Here is a 20,909-nt window from a genome sequence, read left to right as displayed (position 1 = left end):
AGATGTTCAATGGGATTTAGATCTGGGCTCATAGAAGGCCACTTCAGAATAGTCCAATGCTTTTCTCTTAGCCATTCTTGGGTGTTTTTGGCTGTGTGTTTTGGGTCGTTATCCTGTTGGAAGACCCATGACCTGTGACTGAGACCAAGCTTTCTGACACTAGGCAGCACATTTCTCTCCAGAATGCCTTGATAGTCTTGAGATTTCATTGTACCTTGCACAGATTCAAGACACCCTGTGCCAGATGCAGCAAAGCAGCCCCAGAACATAACCGAGCCTCCTCCATGTTTCACAGTAGGGACAGTGTTCTTTTCTTGGTATGCTTCATTTTTGCGTCTATGAACATAGAGTTGATGTGCCTTACCAAAAAGCTCCAGTTTTGTCTCATCTGTCCAAAGGACATTCTCCCAGAAGCTTTGTGGCTTGTCAATATGCATTTTCGCGAATTCCAGTCTCGCTTTTTTATGATTTGCTTTCAACAGTGGTGTCCTCCTTGGTCGTCTCCCATGAAGTCCACTTTGACTCAAACAACGACGAATGGTGCGATCTGACACTGATGTACCTTGGCCTTGGAGTTCACCTTTAATTTCTTTGGAGGTTGTTCTGGGCTCTTTGGATACCATTCAAACTATCCGTCTCTTCAATTTCTCATCAATTTTCCTCTTGCGGCCACGTCCAGGGAGGTTGGCTACAGTCCCATGGATCTTAAACTTCTGAATAACATGTGCCACTGTTGTCACAGGAACATCAAGCTGCTTGGAGATGGTCTTATAGCCTTTACCTTTAACATGCTTGTCTATAATTTTCTTTCTAATCTCCTGAGACAACTCTCTCCTTCGCTTTCTGTGGTCCGTGTTCAGTGTGGTACACACCATGTCACCAAACAGCACAGTGACTATTTGTCACCTTTTAAATAGGCAGACTGACTGATTATGAGTTTGAAGACACCTGTGATGCCAATTAAAGGACACACCTGAGTTAAACATGTCCCTCTGGTCAAATTATTTTCAATCTTTTATAGAGGTACCATCATTTTTGTCCAGGCCTGTTTCATTAGTTTGTTTTTTTAAATAATTCTGTTGAACCACAATTCAAAAGTAATGGCTGATTTTCAATGGTTAATTTCCAGTAAATTTTTATCTATTGTTACTTTTATAAGTTTCAAGTGATTTCAGTGACCATTGTGGGTTTTTCTTTCATTAACAGAGGGGTACCAACAATTTTGTCCACGTGTGTAAATGTTAAAACTTCTGTTACAAAAAAGGTAATGAGATCCAACTTAATCATTACAAATGCCAACATCAGTACTGTAATGGGTGTACTTTTGCACTTAATTTTCCACTTAACTCTTACATTTGTTTAACAGTCAACCACTGTTCAGTATTCACATCCTTTACTTAGGAAAAAGAAGCAGTAGCACAGTGTAGAAGTATTCCATTACAGTCCTGAATCCAAATTGTTACTAAAAAGTAAAAGTAAACAATACACATTGCATATCAAAACTAAAATTACCACTGCATGTTTGCCCTTTTGAGATTGTTAATATATTTAATATTTTTCACACACTAACATGTAAGCAGCATTTTAATGAAGTTCTCGAGGTGGAGCTTGAGATTTTTATCCGCTACTTTATATACTTTTGGGTCGTCTGACCTGCAACAGTAACTCACATTTTACAAATTGATCCTATTTTTTGTAAAATGAGCACAATATTTGCCTCGGAAATGCAGTGTAGTTTAAGTACTTAATTGTATTGTAGCAACATTTTGCAAAAAATGCAAATGGTGGGTGTAAAAAGTGTGATCAGTGTAGTCTTTCACAAAACCAGTAACAACCTTCCAAGCAGCAAGTTGTAGAAATACATCAAAACGTGGCATTTTATCAGCTGAAACATACAGAACACACAATTTCTGTTTTTATTTTAAGTTATGCATATATCTTATTTTGAGTTTGATTTTTTTGCATGATTGTCCAAACTTATTGCAAATATATTACATATAGCTTTATCATCATTGTATAAATAAATGTGACCTTTTTTTCTCATTTTATATGGTCCATATTATTTTTTTTATTATAAGGTGTATCAATTCTGTTTGCTTTTGTTGAGAACAGCATGTATTTTCTTGGAAGCTGGAAAGGTTACCAGATCTTAATAAACAATTCTGTTAAATAGGAGGCGAACGGAAGCAACACAGGCACATTTGCATATTTACAGTAACCTACATGTCACCTACAAAAATGGTAACAGTGAAGCAAACACATTTCATGTTTTTTACATGCAAAGAGAGACATGAAACAAAACTCACCACTATACAAGCTATTCTCACGACAAGCTAAACTAGTCTGGGATGGTTGGGTGGCACAATGGAAAATTGAAAAAAATAACTATAAATTTTAATTTTGGAAACATCTGAAATACTGTATTATTAACTTTCACATTGTTGACTGATTTTACATGCCATTTTCCAACGTATTAAAATGTACTCCCATGGCAATGTTCTTTGCTTCAGGCGATGATAATGAGAATAACACTGATCTTGTTACTTTTTAGCAAAACTGTCACCACATTAAATCAATGATTAGATGACTCCGGTTCCTCTTTGTTCCCATCTGTCTACCTCCTCTTCCGCTGCCACACATCTCACTTCAGTTTGCTGAGGAACTCGATCAATCCTTGGTGGAATTCTCTGGGTTTGTCCATGTAGCAGGCGTGGCGAGCGCCTTCTAGCTTTAGCACAAAGTGGTTTGGAAGTTGTATGAGGTTCTTGTGGGACTGGGCACCCAGATTTGTGTCCAGGGCTCCAAACACAATCAGGGTGGGAGTCTAAAAAACACACAGGTTTTGGGAAAACTGTGAGAAACAGCGATGCAACAGTATCAGCAAATACACCAGATTTGGCTGACTTTCAAATACTTTTCAGCTTTTCATCTTTCTTTTCTTTTGGTTAATCAGACTTTCAGTTCACATTTGAATATAAAAAATAATAAATATTCATCATAAGTGACAACATATAAAGTAATATCAGGGCTGTTTAATTTGTCTGATCAGCAGCAATCATTCACAATCATGACATTATAACCAGCAAATGTTATTTGCATTTGATTTAATTTAATTGTTATGTTATGTAATATGTAAATGTTTTTTAACTTGATAAACGAGTAAATTATTTGTCTTTATACACTCTTGAAGCACAGAATCAAATGGGATGTCACACACACACAAGCCAGCAGTTCAGTAGGGGCACATGTATGCATGTATGTTCATGTATGTTTTAGGGCCCTCTGGTGGGTCAATCTGGTAATACCTCAGAGGGGCGCATTCACAATTAAAGGCCCGGTTCACCCAAAAATAAAACCCTAATGTCATGAGAAACACTAGTAAAGTTTGTTTGCTCATATAACACACAGCTAAAGGCACAATATCAGTGTGTCTGTGACTTTCAATTTGAATATAATGGATTGTAAGCGTCACATCAGTCCAGTCTGTACCTCCCTCACCTGAATGTTTTGGTACTGCTGTGGAGTGTAACTTCGGGTGCCGACGGGCGCAATGGGGATGAAGCCATGCAGCTGATCGTTTTTCTTCATAAGGAAGGGGATGGAGTAATGTCCACTCAAGGACGGGCTCAAAAGCACAGCTGCCCTGACACCCAAGGACTCCATGAACCTCGAAAGGAGGTCCACCCGATTCTGGTCTGTCTTCAGAGCCTCTGAGTCCGGCGACTTTCCATACCCTCCAAGAAGAAGAAGAATTTAAGATACAGGCTACAGGATACACCTAGATTACTTGTAAATTTAGTGAAAAAGTTATTAACCTTCCCCGTGTAAAAACCCAGTCTATACACCCCACACAATGGTAAACACATTTTCATATAGTGCTTGATTTAAGAATATTTAATTTAAGAAATTAGCATTGTCACTAACATTAGTGCTCATTATGTGCCTACCTGGCAGGTCCATCGCTAAGGCCTGATATCCATTAGTTGCCAGAAGAGCCATCGTACCGAGTTCTTCCCAGGTTTTGGATGTGAACGCCTGACCGTGGAGAAGGACCACTTGCAGCCTGCAAAGAGAAAGAATTTTCCCACAACTTCTTAACAGTAGATTTCTTAAGATTTTATAACTAGTCCAGGCCAGGCAAGTATGCAGTCATATGAAAAGGACATGACAGGCCATGAAAAAACCTTTCACATATATAAAGTTATGGATATTTTCTTTACACTTTCATTATTTCATTATTAGATTTTCAGGAAACATAAATGATATGTGATGATTTATGATCATAGAATAATTATGACTAGAGAAAAAAAGCACTTCAGGGGTATACATGCCCAAATGATTGAAGCATCGTTCGATCGGTCTTATTTAGTTTGGTTTCCTCTTTATTCAGGATGAAGGCTGTCAATGCGTATAAGTGTGGTAAGGGATTTAAATAGATCCCAATAATTAGAAATCTTCCGTTCCATTGACTGGAAAATAATTTACTGACCATTTCTGTAAAACAATTTTAGTCAAAAGAGAGAAATGCCTTTGGGGGTTTATTTCTTCACACTTTCAAGTAGACACATTGGCGTCACAGAGACAGAGGGCTGTGACAGGCATCAGCAAAGTACAATCCTCTCATACATTCATTTTAAGCGTCTCACTGTCAGGGAGACCTGCTCGTAGCAACAGTGTATGGATCAGCTGATGAACCGATGGAAAGTACCACATGCCAAGACTAATGTGTCTAAACAGGTCTAATCTGTTCTAGGTCATTGTCACCTCTTGGTCAAAGTCACCTCACAGGGAGCTGGAAAAGTAACTACACATCACAGAGAGTTTCATATTACCATTTACAGCATTTTAATTTTTCCCCTACATTTACAAGTGGAAAATATTTAAAACAACTGCCAACATGGCCAGGTCAGGCTGCCCTTGCAAGTTCAGCCCAGGGGCAAACCATAAGGTGCTTAAAGAAGTCTAACAATCCTAAAATGTCATCACACAGGTAATTTTAGCCACAGTTGATGGAAAAAGTACATGCATCTAGCATTAAAAAGAAATTGCATAAGTTTGATTTTCATGGGAGGTGTGCGAGAAAAAAAAACCCTCTACTGGACTACTGGAACAATGTGCTTTGTATAGCTGAATCCCAGGCTGAAATATCTGGGCACCGTACCAAAAGACGTGTTTGGCACAAACTAAAAACAGCATTTGAACAGAAGAACGAAGAGAAAGAAATGGAGAGTCCTGGATGGCCAAGCACAGATCTTAATCCTATGGAGATGTTGTGGGATGTTTGCAAGAAACCCCTCAAACATCACACAGCTGAGAGTTTTGCGTGGAAGGGTAGAAACAACTTTCTCCCAGTCGATGTCAGAGACTGGTAAACAGTTATAGGAAGCATCTAACTGAGGTTATTTAAGCCAAAGAGGACAATACCAGCTATAAGGCATAACTTTTTCCTCACTAACAGTAAATTCTATTTGTTTTTGGTTCAATTTCTTCACCTTTATCTATTGATACTGTACGAAGAAGATCACACATTGCCTGTGTTTCCACATATGTCAATATTTCTAAAAAAAAAACTATATTTCATGGAGTATCCTAATTTTTTCACATGCCTGTAGAGTGTTAAGAGCTGTTGGTTAGCAGCACTGCCTGTGTTTGAAGGTATCTCAAATGTATCAACCATCCTCACTGTGTGCTGTGTTCACTCTCTTTCTAGATAACTGGTTTCTGGTTTGAAAGTAATAGTTATGTCAACGAAGCCATTGACCTCCAAAATGTTCTAAGCTCACCTCGGCAATATCTGTCGTCCAGCTCCATCAATGGGTAAAGCTTCTCTGAAGAACAGCGGCGGGTCCCCGGGGAGCTGTCCGGTGCGAATAGACACGTTGATGGTTGGAAGCGGAGGAGGGGCGGTGGTCATCAGCCCCATCCTTTGAGCTTCAAAAGACGGCTCCATGCTACCCTGGCGAATGGACGGCAGCAGCAGGTAGAGCAGTAACGTGGCCAACAACACCAGGCCCAGAACAACAAGACGATTACGCAAGAAATTCATTTCATCAAGATGAACAACCTAGAAAAAGTAGTAGACAGTGCACTGTATGAGAGCTCATCGCATGGATCCAAATCATACAGTATTTCCTATTATTTGACAGTACATACAGAAATGACCATCCCCATCCATCAAGACCCCATTGTGGTTCAACCTGTGGCTTTGCCTTTGCCATCTTTGGCTTCTAAATTAGTTTCTTTAAGTTTTAACTGTCATTCCTATTGAAATACCAACTGCATTGCTGAAACATGTGGAACAACAACACAAGCTTTGCTCACACTAATGTTGCAACATCTCCAAATGTCAGCAGTTGACTCAACACTACATAGCACATAGGAGTGATGGCCTAAATCCTATCACCTCGGTAGAAAGAAATCCATTTAATGTTTTATTACAGTCACAGCACAGGCAGGCAGGCATATCATTCAGTGTGTGAAGCTGTGAAAGGAATATTTACACTGTATAGCAAATGCATTAATATAACATAAAGGTTAAGACTCTACTAGATAGTTTGACAAATAAAGACAAATCCGTCAAATTCCCACACACACACAATCTAAATCCAAGCACTGACTTGCAATGATTCGTGCTCTCAACGCTTGAAACAGTGCACTTCAACAATAGGTGGTTGATCATGTTAATTATGTTAGATTCTTTGAACAGTTAGGACTACATTAACACAGAATCCCCCCAAAAAAATATCATCAGTAAAGGGGAAGTTATCCACCGGGATGAGGGAGGAAAAATCTGTAGTATGGCTGTGCAAACACAGCGAGCTGACGGATGCAATTTAGCCCAAATATGACAGAAAGCTAACATTAGCGGTGGGAGACAGGATGCGACATACCAGCACAGAGGAGATGACTGTTAGACACGTTCACTGACAGGAGGACGAAGCTGTCTGTTTTATCGTCATGTCTGCTGCATTGCTGGTTTCCAGTGATGAGAAATGTTGCTACAAAAAAAAAAAGGCTTCGGGTGGACGCCGGTGGTAGTTAGCTTTTCAAACTGAGAAGAGAAATTGTGCAGTTAGCTTGACGGTAGCCAGACATTTTTTTTTTTTTTTTACTGACAACAAACTACCTGCATATTCAGTGTTCCTTGGATAGAAATACTCCCTTCAGTTAACGTTTTAAATATAACTGGGTAGAAACTATCACGCGAGAAAGTTAAAAAATGCTGAGAAAATGTCATGAATTACGTGTCTGTTTAGTCAGTATGTTAAATATATCACGGTCTAAATGCAGACCGCCTGTTCCTCATCGGAGCTCATTACGAGCTGCACACAACAACAGCAACTACACGTCATTTCCTGCTGAAGCTGTGCGACAGTAAACAAACATGGCAAAATATTTATTTTTAAAATAATGCATATCTTATCTGGTGAGCTCGTAAAGAGATGATGAACATTAAAGCATCTGATTAACTTTCCTCTAAGAAGTTATCTGCTGATTTAAAAGATAAATGTGTGCTTGTAAGGATATATCTACACAGTGCTTTTAATTTTTTTTTTTAAGTACCACATTTACACCAGAAAATTCTCCAACAATAAACCAAACTTCTGTGCATTTAATGCCACTTTTAGTATTTACCTGGATACCCCAAAACTTCAGACTTCACAGTTGCAAAGCCATAAAAACATTATCTTTGTGAGAGAGAGACTAACACATATATGTTCAAGCCTTGAGCATCATTTTTAATATGTAGTGTTAGTTTGATATCAACTTTGAATTATTGATATCCTGTTTCCTCTGTATTTTTGCTGGAAAAAAACATCAGAAAAAAAAAACAATCAGTCTTATCAGTTGTCTGTATATTTGGTAAAGATACACTACTTCCACTGTCATCTTTCAATTCTTTTATTACATCTGCACATATTATATTATTTTTATTAGTAGTGGTATTATTGTTATTATTATTATTATTATTATAAGACTCTGGACTCACCTGGTGCAGTAATTTACCTCTGTGTAATAATTTGTAATAATATTTTTAATACATCTTTTTCTTTTTATTCATACTTTTATATATTTATATTTTACTTTGTGTTTGAAGTTTATTCTTATTCTTTTGGAGCTGTGTGTAACAAAAAGCAATTTCCCCCTGGGGATTATTAAAGTAATTCTGATTCTGATTCTGAAAAAGTAAACCTGTGAAGTTAAATGGATGGAAACCCAGTCCCCAGAAAAATAACAGAAACAGAAAAATACATTCAAATTTCTATTTAAATAATTAAATTCTCTGATGAAATGGTGAATATGAAATATTCATATACAAATTTTACATTTTTTATACAAAAATTATTTGGTTTCAAACAATAAAATCAACACATTTGGGCAGAATAAGGCTTGTAAATTAAGGTAATTATTAACAAGTGGAGGGGGTGGAGTGCTACAAAAGCAAAGTCATAAAATTAGGTAAATTATAGATTACACCTCTATAGTTTTAGATTTTTGATAACATTACCCTCCAGGCAGTCAATGATTTCCATATGGTAAGACAGACCGTTTTCAGACTGGAAAATCGCTAGAGTAAGGTCATTCATAACAGCACACATCATATAGTAGTGTGAATTTAAGTTATGATAAGAAGCACGTCATTTAATATAGGCATAAAAACAGACAATTCAGATTTGACAATCACTGGTGATAATAATAGTTAATAATTCATGTCAAACAAATTCAACGTCTCATGTTGACATTCATACTGAAAAGCAATGGCTGCCTAAAAGATGAGAGGAAAAAAAACACTTGTACATATCTTAAACATTATAATAGGCATTTGAAAAATTACAGTGAAACATATCTCTAACGTGACATGACAGTTTGCCTCACAGGCTTCTGTATCCAGCAGAACATATTTTCACCTTTCCTAAGTATAAACATGAAGTAGTTAAAGTGCAGTTTTTTATAGTTTGCAGCATATATAAAAAGATCTATGGCAATACTATTTGTCGGACTCTCCATTTTTCAGTTTGAGAAAAACAGCAAAACCTACCACTTATCCACTAAGGTCATAACTCATTGACAAAGCAAAATACTTTTTTTGAGCAACACCATAGAGAATAATCACACAACCTACTTCATAAATATTAAACTGTGCAGCTAGCTTCAGTCTAGCAAATATATTTACTTGGCAATAAACTAATACAAAGATGCAGCTACAGTCGTTGCTTTCAGTACCGTTTCACTGGAAGGAACGATGACACAAGCTGCTCTCTTACAATTCTGTACAACATTTTCAAAAAGGTCGCTTACATTCGATTATTTTAAGAACTGTGGCCAAGACATGTACTAAGCATTACATTATATAATTGAAAACTAAACATATTTTTGGCATTTCTGTACAAAATGTGTCATTACTGGTTGGCCGACAGACCAACATGATATGATCAGTTTGACTTATTCTGTGTACGTTTGTTCAACTCTAATGAATAGGATTAGTTTCTTTTCACAGTGATATCCATGTGAATTATAAGACACCATTTGCAAAGAAATAGTAGTATTTGACTTTTTTTATAGGGCTGTTCACCCTTTTCTTTTTATACACATTTTCCATGTTAGTAAAAAAACTGGTAGGCATATGGAGGTAATATCAGTATAAAGCACTGTGCCCAGCAGAGGGCTGAGATGAACACTGCTATAAAAACCGAAATAATCACAACTTGTAAACAAATGCAACCTTTAAAAAAAGAGCACTTTGTCGCCCAGTTAAGGCACAACTTTGTGCTGAAACAGGCAGGTCCAGCCATGTTGTTTCTACAAGCCATAGATAACCAAAGAGATTTAAGACCTCATGTGTCTGATTTATCACCTTCTGGTATAATCCACTATTTATATTTCATTAATAAGGCTAGGAGTAATAACATTTTAGAGCTTGATCCATCAACAGACACAAACTATGATGTTATTATGATGGGCAGCAATATGCAAAAATAGAATACATAAAGTTGTTGTTTTGTTGTGAGGCACCAACAACTCAATTCTGTGTCGCTGGGCATCAGAAGTACCTTTCTTCCATTTTTTTCACTTAAGCCACATGTTGTAAAAAAATGTGTATGTTTAACAGTCTTTTTTATGAGGTATAATATAATATATAACAATATAATATTGTATTAGAGGACAGTACCACAATCTAACTATGGTACCACTGAATGTGAAGAGATAGTACACAGAATCTCCTAATCTGGAGGTCAGGGTCAGCATGGTTGTAGGGATTTTTTTTTATATAATTTGACATAAATTAAAGACCAGCTGAATGATTAGCTCCAGTAGGTGGTCCTGAGGTTGCACCTTTGCCAATGCAACTTGTCAGACAGAAATATTCCTGTCAGACGGGTCTGTGTGCTGAGGTGAAAATCACCTGTCATCCTGGGATATCTCTGGTGACAGGACGGACTGTCTGCTGCCGGCAGTGATACGAGTGCACAATAACTTACTTCTTTTATGTCAAAAAGTCAGACCTGTCCTTCTCGGGGTTGGCAGATGCCGTGAATAGTTTGGGCTTCTCAGTTTCCTCAGTGCAGCAGAGTGAGGAGTCCTAGAGGGAGTAAAAGGCAAAGAGGCCAGGTCCCGAAGACAGAGGGAGCTCTATTCTGCCCTTTTTCTTTCTGAGCACAGGCCTCACCCGTGTACCCACTGTAGCATTGGCACTGGAAGTGTGTGCGGAAAAGAGCCAGCTCTGCTTGGCCAGGCGTGCCTGTAACCTTCAGCCGGCCACCCTGACTGGTGATGCTGTGAGTTAAGGGGCTGAGATGAAGGTACACGTCATTGTCTGGTATGGTGCGCAGACAGCGACCGTGGGATTTACACAACGCCAGACTGCACTGTTCTGCTGCTGTAGACACATTGAGCAGGTACCGACCCAGCGGTCCCTGAAGATACTGATTTAGCGTGGAGCAGCTGGCCTGTTGGCGAAAGAAAGAAAAAAAAAAAACAGCTGTTAACCCCAATCCACTTAACACCAGGCAATTCACATCAAATGAGCAGAAGAGGATATGACACTTACACTGCTGCTTGCATAGGAGGTGTCCCCCCAGAAGATCACACCTGCTGCTCCAAGTGCAACACTCTCACCGATGGTGGAGACCAGATCGGTCTACAAAACATTTACACGAACAGTTCAGGAGTGTGCCACACACAGAGGGATACATGATCACATATATTAGTACATTTTAGTTCCACTAAAGTCAGTAAAATTGGATAAATATAGATTCAAACGGCCACTAATATAATACACATTTAACAAAATATAACGTGGACCTGTATTTTATAAAATTCTTGTGGCAGTGATAGTGATGTTATTTCAGCATCAAGCACAGACAAAGCTTGAACAATAATTAATGATGATTTCAGTTATTTCACAAACTGCTAACCTAACAAACACCACATAGACATTTTCTATCCATCCAGTAGTTAAATATAATAACTGAACTCCTAGATAACATAATTAATATTAGTGTAAATCTCCTGTAGTTAGTCCTCTAGTACTTAAATGTTTGCTTTAGCCAACTTACCTCTGTTAGGAGGGTCATCTGATTGATGTAAGTAGGACGGGTATAAACAAAAACAGGACGTGCTAATCCTTCTCCAACAGATGCCAGGCGCATCGCCTCTTTTACCCTGTTTCGGACAAAGAGACGCCCATAATTTGTAGAGCGGAGTACAGAACCGATGTATATGGACGGGAAGAATGCTGTGCATTCCATCCACAACCAGTTAAGTTGATCGTTGCGGGCAGTCTCCACAACAGGACAGCGGCCTGTGTAGTTCTTCAGGCTACTCCTGTAGTCATGGTTGTAACAATCTGGAAACAGGTAGAAACCCCACAGTTGATTAGGCCTCAAATTCTTGGCAAGTTTTAGAGTCTCCAGCATGAATTTGCGAGCTGATAGCTCAAATTCCTGCTGTGCAACTTTTCCTACTTGTTCTGGGGTCCACTTAGGGTTCTTTTTGGCAACCATTTCACGGGATTTACTTCGATAGATATCTTTAATATCCCAATTTCGGATCCACAATGGGCGCCACTCCTCCCAGTCAATAACAGCCAAGCCTTTTGCATCTGGCTCACGTATGTATTTCTGCAAACCTTCGGGCATCTTTTCATAGTGCTGAGTGAGGCTGGCAAGCTGTGGTAGGCCTCCATTCACTGCAGTGCCACCTCGTTCATAATGGGGATACAACCCAAGGCGCTCCTTGTAGAAAATTGTGAGGTTCTGTCGAACAAAGCCCTCATTGGGCGAAGCCACAATGTCAAGCTGTTCCAAAGATAAAGTTACACGATGTCGCGGGGCACACTCCTGTGTTGGGGCGTTCCAGACAAGAAGAACTGGCTTCTGGGAATATAATGGCCATCTTGTCTGTTTTAAATCTGCTGAACACAAGACTGTCCACGATGTAAACAGAGTCAGGAGCAACCAAGGCAGCTGGCCAGCTGTGGTGAAGAGAGTGTGAAGGACAGCCTCCATGGTCACTGCTCACCTTCTCTCCTCGTACTCTAGAAAAGAATCAAAAGCAGTTTTGGTAAATATAAAACAAAATAGTTCCAGATATCTACACAGATGATCCAAATGACTGAATCTGTGAAAAAATAGGAAATCTATAAGTGGACTTTGAGGTAATATTTTACTGAATTTCAGACGTAGTGAAAAGGGAAGAGATGTAATAAGTAAGTAAAGGGGGAAATAGATATTATTAGGCTAACCAGCGTAAAAAGTACATGTCGAGTATAGATTATTAAAAACAGCATATTACCAATAATACCAAGTGTGGTTAATAGCAGGCAACTTCCTGTTTCATTGAGGTTTCGCCACATTCATCATTTCCCTTCAGAGATCAGTTGTGGTTACGTTAAGTAAGTTTCCTATTACTGTAACACAAACATGTACTTTTTTTTAACATGTCACTGCTGTTATTTAACTGCTCTCGGACTACTTTAAACTTCTTCTGTCTATGAACTAAGTTAACGTAGCGTTGACTCAAAGTTTCATTGAAACTGGCAAACATGCTAAGTTAGCTAACGTGTTGTTCCTCCTCCTCTCCAGTCTGACCTGTTCCGATGAAGCTGAGGACACGGGCTTACTCCACTCATGCAACCGTCAGATAAATCACTTTTCCACTGCCCTGCCATGTGAAAACTAACACTCATAGTCCGGTCAGTCCATGTTGAAGCTTAATTTCCCCGCTGAGGAGGCTAGCAGAAACTGTGGAAAGGGCGATGGTGACGGCTAGCGTTGGGCAACTACGGTTCAGCGTACTAAGTTCCTGAGTAGGGGTGTTGTGAATTTATGAAACACATCATTTGTCTTGTTTTGCCATTTGCATCACACAGCATGATATTTTACTCTGAAATGAATATTTTTTAAACATTTTATTATTATTATTACTCTACTTGTTATAAAGTTGAGGGTAAAATGACATCACTAGGTCCTGCGACCCTCCCCCCAGTTTAAAGACCAAAGTAGTCTGTTCTGCAAGTTGTGGTCTGAATTAATTGTAAAGGAAACTTTCATTGATGAGACCAAGTAGTGATCCTCTCACAGTGCTGTTCCTGCTGAGAAGCTGGTTTGGTCAGCAAGGTTTTGTCGTTACTGTGTAAAAAAACATTTATGTCTAATGTAAAAAATGGCATTCAGCAAAAGCTGGTGGAACCAACTGGTCATTAGAGACAATGTCCTCACTTAAACCCTATTTTGTTTGCATTTGCTGTGACCATGAGTGTTTCATTGACTGCACTGACCTGCACATCATTTGGCAACTTAAAAGGAGTTTTAGATCATCATTTACAAACTTCCCAGGCTATTTGCATCTTTCTCAGAGTAGGTAATAAAGCACTATTTTAGTATTAACAATAATATTATAATAATATGAGTTTGCTCTGAATAACAACAAATGTCCCATTGTGCAAGTTTTTTTTATGTTCATACAGCAACCATTATTAAAAACATAACAATATGTTTTTGAATCTGTCATTTTTCTCTTACCAGCACCCCCTTTCTTCTCTGATCGCCAGATAAAAGTAGTTTGGTCAAGCTGTTCCAGTTGTTTAGGGTTGAGATCAGATCACGTTTGTTATTCTGATCTATTGTAATAGACAAAAGCATTTGTTCGTTCTGTGTTGAAATCCACCTCTTGACTGGTATTTAAATGCCCAGCAGACTCCACCTCTGGTTAACCTCAATCTTGCACACACATGTGAAAAACACCTCACTGCTGGATTTTCCCCTCCTTTCCTTCTGAATAAAAAGAGTTTTAAAGAGAAACTTTTTCCCTGCTCATCTGAAATTATCCATCTGAGTCAGATTCAAATCTATACTGTTTAAAGTACTTTAAACCAGTATCCAGTGGAAACTCAGACTTAAAGCAGTAAGACACTAAAGTAGTAGACAGCACAATAAATAGATTTTACCGTCATGACTCAACAGAAATCAAATCACAAACAGGATTTCTAGCGGACGTGCTTTCTGAAGATTCTCAGGAGTTGTCTGTGTTTAATTTGCTTGGGTAAACCACGCACACATTTGAGATATAAAGGCTTTGGTGTCCATTATGAGGATTTTAGGCCTCCAAAACACATTTCCTGAGTAGTAGATGATGTGTTAAAACTAAAATATTTTATATTCTTACAGGTACTTTCTTGTGAGTTATGAGCATTCATAGTGAGTAAAAGTTGTTACCACAGGCATTTGTGGTAAGATATGAAGACCAGCAAGAACTAAGGAGAGGCCCGATGCCACCAAGCGGCTTCACCACGTTGTGACTCATTGTGGGTGCCAATACTTGTGCCGCTGTTTTATAAATTGGTGGCTTTAGTCGTGCCGGCTGGGTTGTTAAGACTCACATATGACAAAACAGAAACATTTTCTAGAGCTGAGAATGTAAACATGACTCTGCAAACTGATTATCTTTTATCGAACTAAAAGAGCCATTGTACCTCTGTTTGCACCTAAAGAACATGCACATACCTAAAGAATGTGCTTATATTGACAAAGCATGTATTTTCACACAGTCGACCTCATTACCCCCATTTTTTCAAAATACACTAAGACCTCACGACCAAATAGATTCCTCTTCTGAAAATGTATTTTCCAACATGGAAATGCAACAACATAGAATATTTCACAAATTCTTTTTAATGACAAAATAAAAGATGGTAATGGTTCCTGTGACTTGTACCTTACTCTGTGATTTCATGTCTTTAAATGTGCCCAGGCGTTTGTCAGCAAAGCCAGAGGGTGGGTGGTTTGCTGAGTCAAATCTTTTCTTTTAACCTCAATACTGCAGTTCACCTCATGACCTCGCATAATATTAGAGCTTTGTGAAAGTAAACATTACAGAGTAATTGTTCTGCCATTTCTCCCCCAGACTCATCTAAAAAAAAAGGTACTTGCCCAGAGGTTGAAAAGCACAAAGACCTGTGTAGAGTAAAATCATTTCATGGAAGCAATAAAGTGGAGTGGATTTTGGCGCAGCCGTCTTTATCCTTGATGGAGAACAATATCACTGACAGCTTTGTAGAAAACCCTTTCCCATGGAGACCGCATTGACGGCCTTCACTTCTCTCTTACCTCAAGCCATCCCTCATTAGCAGACACACACACATACATACACTTTACTCCCCTCCCCCAAACAGTGGTTTGCTTTTGCAATTTCCTATGCAGGTGGCTAATTTCATCACAGGTGAAGGTCAAGAGCATTACTTCCACTGCATGGGTGAACAGGTCCTGTCAGTTCATTTCAGTGTTTACAACTCTCACCAGCACGCCGACTTTGTTATAAAAGATTAGAAAAATTGCTCTTATTATCTTGCCAAACAATTGTTATATAAAGCCACATTTGATGCAGGTGAAAAGAGATCTCCTCCTGTAACTTCATGCTTTTTCTTACTGTAGGTTGGATTGTAAATTACAAGCTGTCTCATAAACAAAACTCCAGATGGAGCTGGTGTCACACAGGCTATAAAAACTTTTCTTTAAACTTTGCAAATGTCTGAGGTCCCACTAGAGGACGTCTGGCCCTCATGGAGTCTGTCTCTGACAGTTTGGTCAGAAACTTGCACACCGGTAGCCCGATGGAGGTCATTTTGTAGGGCCCTGGCAGTGCTCCTCTTGTTCCTCCTTCTACGGCCCTGTCCAGTTCTCCTCATTTAACAGCCTCCTGGTATCTCCTCAACGCTCTTGAAACTCTGCTGGGAGACACAGCAAACCTTGCGACTGCACGTATGGATATACGTACGTGCCATCCTAGAGGAGCTGGACTACCTGTGCAACCTGAACGGGCTGCAGGTACTGCCTCATGCTACCAGTAGTGACAAGGACACTAGCAGAGAGGAATCAGTCAGGAAGGACAAGGAAAGAATAATTGTCTGTGGCCACCACCTGTAAAATCATTCCCTTTTTGGGGGTTGTCTTGCTGTTGCCTCTCCAGTGCACCTGTTGTCATTTTTCATTTGCATCAAAACAGGTGAAATTGATTCACAATCGCTTATGTTTCCTAACTGGACAGATTGATATCCCTGAAGTTTAATTGACTTGGTGTTATACTGTGATGATTAAGTGTTCCCTTCATTTTATGAGCAGTGTATGTTGTCAGTCAGGATTTTAGAAATACAGACTGATATGGCTCTCTTTAAAGCTGCTGGTTTAGTTTCCTTAAATATTTCTGAACATGCAGGTCTAACTTTTTGGACCCCAGTACAGTTCTTTGCGTCATGCCTTTACAAGCTGTCATATAGGATTTGTTGGGGGGGAACATAACCATTGAATAGAAATCCTAGTAAGTAGACTTTGAGTTAAAAATAAATTCAGAAATTGATTTTAACTGTACTGCGCTAATTAAAAACTCCCCATGTGTAACTTTTTAGTTGTAACCCCCCCCCACCCCCCATGAATTTCATAGGCAATAATTCTAAAATACATCTGTGGATTTTCTTTCCTTTAATAACTTGTGAAGTAAAATCACTTTAATATGCTCTTCAACTGTACTGTAATGACATAAAAAAGTACCATGACACAGCTTTGCATTTTAAATTGTAATTAAAAAACAGTTATAATAAATTAAAAGTGAAACATAGTATGCCAAAGCAGCAAAGAAAACAACAGGATCTCTCACTAAACTCACTGCTGCTGTGTACATGTGTGGCTCTGAGGTCAGTGAAGCCAGTCCATCCAACATTATAATATGACATTAATCCACTTCAGATTTTGTGGGCCTCTGATTGTCAACTCCCTAGTCTATTACCAATAAGCAGATCCTGTTCCATGCATAACAAAGCAAGTCAAGATGGTGTCAAAAAACTAATGTGTGCACTTAAACTTTCCCCCTCTAGATATGACGTGACAGAGGGAGGAGCTGGTCACAACCTCCTTAAACTCCTCGAGTTCAGTGAATCATACCAGAAAACAATCTGCAGCAATGATTTCAGGACTCCCGTCACATTTCATCCTGTGTTCCCACACATATCCACACTTACATGCATACAAACCATGATCTGTAAACTGGTTTTACCAACTTGGCACCCTTCTCGATCTCCATCGGTGACCTAGTCTGTGTCTAACTGCACACAAGCCAAAAACAGATCACATGCAGAGGCTCAGCACACATCGCATCAGCTTGTCCACATAAGGGCATCAAATATATCAAGAGATCTTGTTATTTTAAACGGTGGTTCAGGCTTCCAGCTGTAGCGGAAACCACAGGACGGAGTTGACACAGTGGCTTGTCTGAGACGCTCCTCAGACATCATCAGGCTTCACAGAGGACGATTGGGAAATCTACGTGGATGCAAGGGTGGTCCAGCTTTATAATTCCCTGGAAGGACACAGAAGGGATCAGAGATGTTCAGGGTGGTAATACAGAGAACAACTGTTGGCGAGTGAAGCCCTTGTGTTGGGATTACTATATCCTCACCTGAGGTGTTAGGTTTTTTTGAATCCTCTTCAGCTTGGCTTTTTTACGTCCATTTTTTGTCACAATTGTCTCTTCATAGAACTCATGGGCCAAGTCGCCGTCTTCATCAAAGTACAAAGAGCTGCAGCAGAGACACAAAATTAACTATTGTACAGACATAATATGCCAATGTGTATTCAAACCTTCAGCAGATACTAAAATAACTGATTGTTGATAGTATTACAAGATACATTACAAAGGTAATTTATCAGTAATTTTTAATCACAATGCAGTCAAACATTATTTTCACACATAACGCATTTGGTGTTACACAAAGAGAAAGACAAAAGTCTTGGAGAAGGCTACTAAAAATTACACAATCACAGCTAAATGTGGTTTTAGGGTGTCAAGCCCACAAGCATTTGAGCATTTAAAAAACACACAACAAGCTACTTAGTTTGTTTATATTTTGGCGAGCCTCCTTGGAATTTTGGAAATTACAATGTGTAGTTTACTTTAAATAGCTTAAGTAATCAAAAAATTCTGTCAGCGGTATTCCTGTGGGTAAAATGCCCGGTTCTTGCAATAGTGGTGTATACGAGGGCAGCTGAGGCCACAACAGAACAGCTACAGCAGCAGAACATGATGCTTGTATCCACTCCTGTCACATTATAAACAAGGAGAATGAAGATAGAGTGGACACATTATCGTGGCAACGCCATCACATCGATACGGAGCTTTGATTATGAGAAATGTTCAGTGTATGAGTAAGTCTGCTACAACACCTGTATAATGAGTACGATGTCACATGAGGCTATATTTACCTTCGTCTAGTAAACACAAACGGTGTGGCACCTGGGAAACTTCGAACTCTCGCCATTGCCTGCTCGTTTCCATCTTTGGTTGGATCGTCAGTGCTACCTGAGCCAGAAAAAGGCCAAAATCCTTTGGATTTGGAGCCGCTACCACCCATCTTCAGCTGCAGCACATTATTTTCTTGGGTCACAGGACTGCCAGTGGTGCTACAGCGTTACTGTGCCAGATGAAATGTGACCTACAGAAGATGAAACCTATGAAAAGCGATACATAAAAACGGAGGACTCATTTCAGGCAATGTACTATAACACAAGCAAAAACATTTTTTTATTTTAGATTAAGACGCTGATCCTGACACCCATTTTCAGGGGACAAGAAAGGAGTTACCACAGACACATTTCACCTCAAATATGAGAGAAGAGAAAGCAAATGGGCTACAACATACTACACCACAGCACATGTGCATTTGTATTTATATTCACAGCAAAAGACACCGTAGATGCCATTAGGCTGTTCCATAGCATTTTCAACTAATTATATTATATTATATCTGATCATATCTTGCTTACAGCTAACACACAAGACACCGATTAGAGGACAAACAGGAGACAAAACTCAGACGGATGTCGAGGCCAGTCTGGTCATAATTTCAGTCCTGTGTCCATATATCAGAGTCTAGCTGTTAGCAGGCCAGTTACACGAAAGAGCAACCTGACAAAGCGACATTATAGTAACAAAGCCTGATAACGCCGTAAACTTGACAGCACTCCACTGTCACACGATCCAATCGGGTTAAATTGATGTTTGGAAAATAAGAAAATGCTGAGTAACGTCGGTCAGCTCCCCTTCAGAGTCCAGAGGGCTCGGAAACATTAAGGTTGTCAGGACACCACAGCTAACTATGCTAGCAAGTTAGCTTTGACCGACAAGATCATTATGAAATTGGTCCTGCTTGCGCTGGTTACAGTAGCTGTTATGTCACTTCATGTCATGGCTGCTGACATTAACATTACAAAAAGACAGTTAGCACTACTAGCATTAGCCAGGTCAACATGTTTCTATCCGTTTTACATAAATAACATTTACTGACGCTGCCAAAGGCTAACGTTAGCACGTTTAATTACAAGCGTTTGTCGAGTCAGTTTAGGTAGCTTACGTTAGCTAAAACATACCTAAAGTTGGGTTTTCGTTGGTTCGTTGGTAAGAAATGTTCTCTGATTAATTTGTCTTGCTGGGTTGCTAAGTCTGTACACGCAAAGACCTCATAAAACACACAGCTAGCTGTTTATGCTAACTTGGTGACGTTACACGCTCTTCTTCTCCGTGTTTTTCTCCGGCTGCTGCTTTACAGGCAGTGGTGAACTAACGCAACCACATGGACAGAACATGAAACTACAAGACTGTGCAAAGTAAATGTCACCATGTTAGACTATACGACCTCATACTTTTGGGTACCTCAGGCTGTTTTTCATTTTTTTAGGCTGGGTCCTTTAGTTCCAAAATAAGGGTTCTTAGTGCTGCAGCATACAGTAATATTTGAAATAAATGTCATTACAACTGGATACCAGCAGCCTCCACAAAGCAAGGCCCATAAACGCATACTTTTCTTAGTTCAGCATGGAAGAACTTGACTGGCCTGCACATGACTCTGACTTTAACCTCTTCCAACATCCTGGGTTGATTCTGAACACTAACAACCCAGCAAGGTTACTATAATAAACTAGAACTAAACTAACAACTAAAGCAAGGTGTGACATTTTAGCTGAAATAAAACTAATTGAAATGGTATTGTGTACTCACAAAACAAAGTAAAAATTTTAAAATATGTATGCAGGGAATGTCTTTAATTTCAGTTTTCATTAACTTGGTCAAATTTGTCAACACAGCAAGCAGGAGGAGGCCTTGGTGCACGTTTGTTGGGACTGGCGGGTCTACATGACTGGGGGTCAACTGCCTTCAAGTGTTGTGTTTGTATTGTAATACCAACTCTGAAGTTATTAAATCTGCCCCTGACAAATACCCCTGTACTATAATAAAATAAAAACTAAGACTAATACGGAAACTAATGAAGACTAAACTAAAACTAAACATTTTAAACAATAAAAAAGGTAACTGAAATGAGCAAGCCCACTCTAACTGAAACTAAACTGAATTGGAAAAAAAAG

General features: G+C 39.1%; 3 protein-coding genes across 4 annotated transcripts; all 3 read right to left on the bottom strand.

The window, feature by feature from the left end:
- Positions 1-1,867: 1,867 nt before the first annotated feature.
- Positions 1,868-7,264, bottom strand: abhd14a (abhydrolase domain containing 14A). Its single transcript, XM_070845835.1, has 5 exons — positions 6,891-7,264; positions 5,784-6,064; positions 3,948-4,063; positions 3,499-3,734; positions 1,868-2,824 (listed from the first exon to the last, which is right to left on the bottom strand). The coding sequence occupies exons 2-5, from the start codon at positions 6,044-6,046 to the stop codon at positions 2,642-2,644; spliced, it is 798 nt and encodes a 265-aa protein (XP_070701936.1). The 5' UTR covers positions 6,047-6,064; positions 6,891-7,264; the 3' UTR covers positions 1,868-2,641.
- A 1,072-nt stretch (positions 7,265-8,336) lies between these two features.
- Positions 8,337-13,251, bottom strand: hyal2b (hyaluronidase 2b). Its single transcript, XM_070843225.1, has 4 exons — positions 13,092-13,251; positions 11,559-12,538; positions 11,051-11,140; positions 8,337-10,949 (listed from the first exon to the last, which is right to left on the bottom strand). The coding sequence occupies exons 2-4, from the start codon at positions 12,507-12,509 to the stop codon at positions 10,560-10,562; spliced, it is 1,431 nt and encodes a 476-aa protein (XP_070699326.1). The 5' UTR covers positions 12,510-12,538; positions 13,092-13,251; the 3' UTR covers positions 8,337-10,559.
- A 3,716-nt stretch (positions 13,252-16,967) lies between these two features.
- tusc2b (tumor suppressor 2, mitochondrial calcium regulator b) lies at positions 16,968-20,058 on the bottom strand. Of its 2 annotated transcripts, none has more exons than XM_070843826.1 (4): positions 19,512-19,624; positions 18,753-18,998; positions 17,950-18,070; positions 16,968-17,850 (listed from the first exon to the last, which is right to left on the bottom strand). In XM_070843826.1, the coding sequence occupies exons 2-4, from the start codon at positions 18,899-18,901 to the stop codon at positions 17,785-17,787; spliced, it is 336 nt and encodes a 111-aa protein (XP_070699927.1). In that variant the 5' UTR covers positions 18,902-18,998; positions 19,512-19,624; the 3' UTR covers positions 16,968-17,784. The 2 variants fall into 2 exon arrangements, with proteins under 2 accessions (XP_070699927.1, XP_070699919.1); XM_070843818.1 differs by lacking the exon at positions 19,512-19,624 and adding an exon at positions 19,917-20,058 and having other exon boundaries at positions 16,969-17,850.
- Between the last annotated feature and the right edge of the window lie 851 nt (positions 20,059-20,909).

Source organism: Pempheris klunzingeri, chromosome 2 (genome assembly GCF_042242105.1).
Source record: "Pempheris klunzingeri isolate RE-2024b chromosome 2, fPemKlu1.hap1, whole genome shotgun sequence".
NCBI classification, from domain to species: Eukaryota; Metazoa; Chordata; class Actinopteri; order Acropomatiformes; family Pempheridae; genus Pempheris; species Pempheris klunzingeri.
Note: the sequence above shows the minus strand (reverse complement) of the source record. Positions and strands in the feature narration are given on the sequence as shown.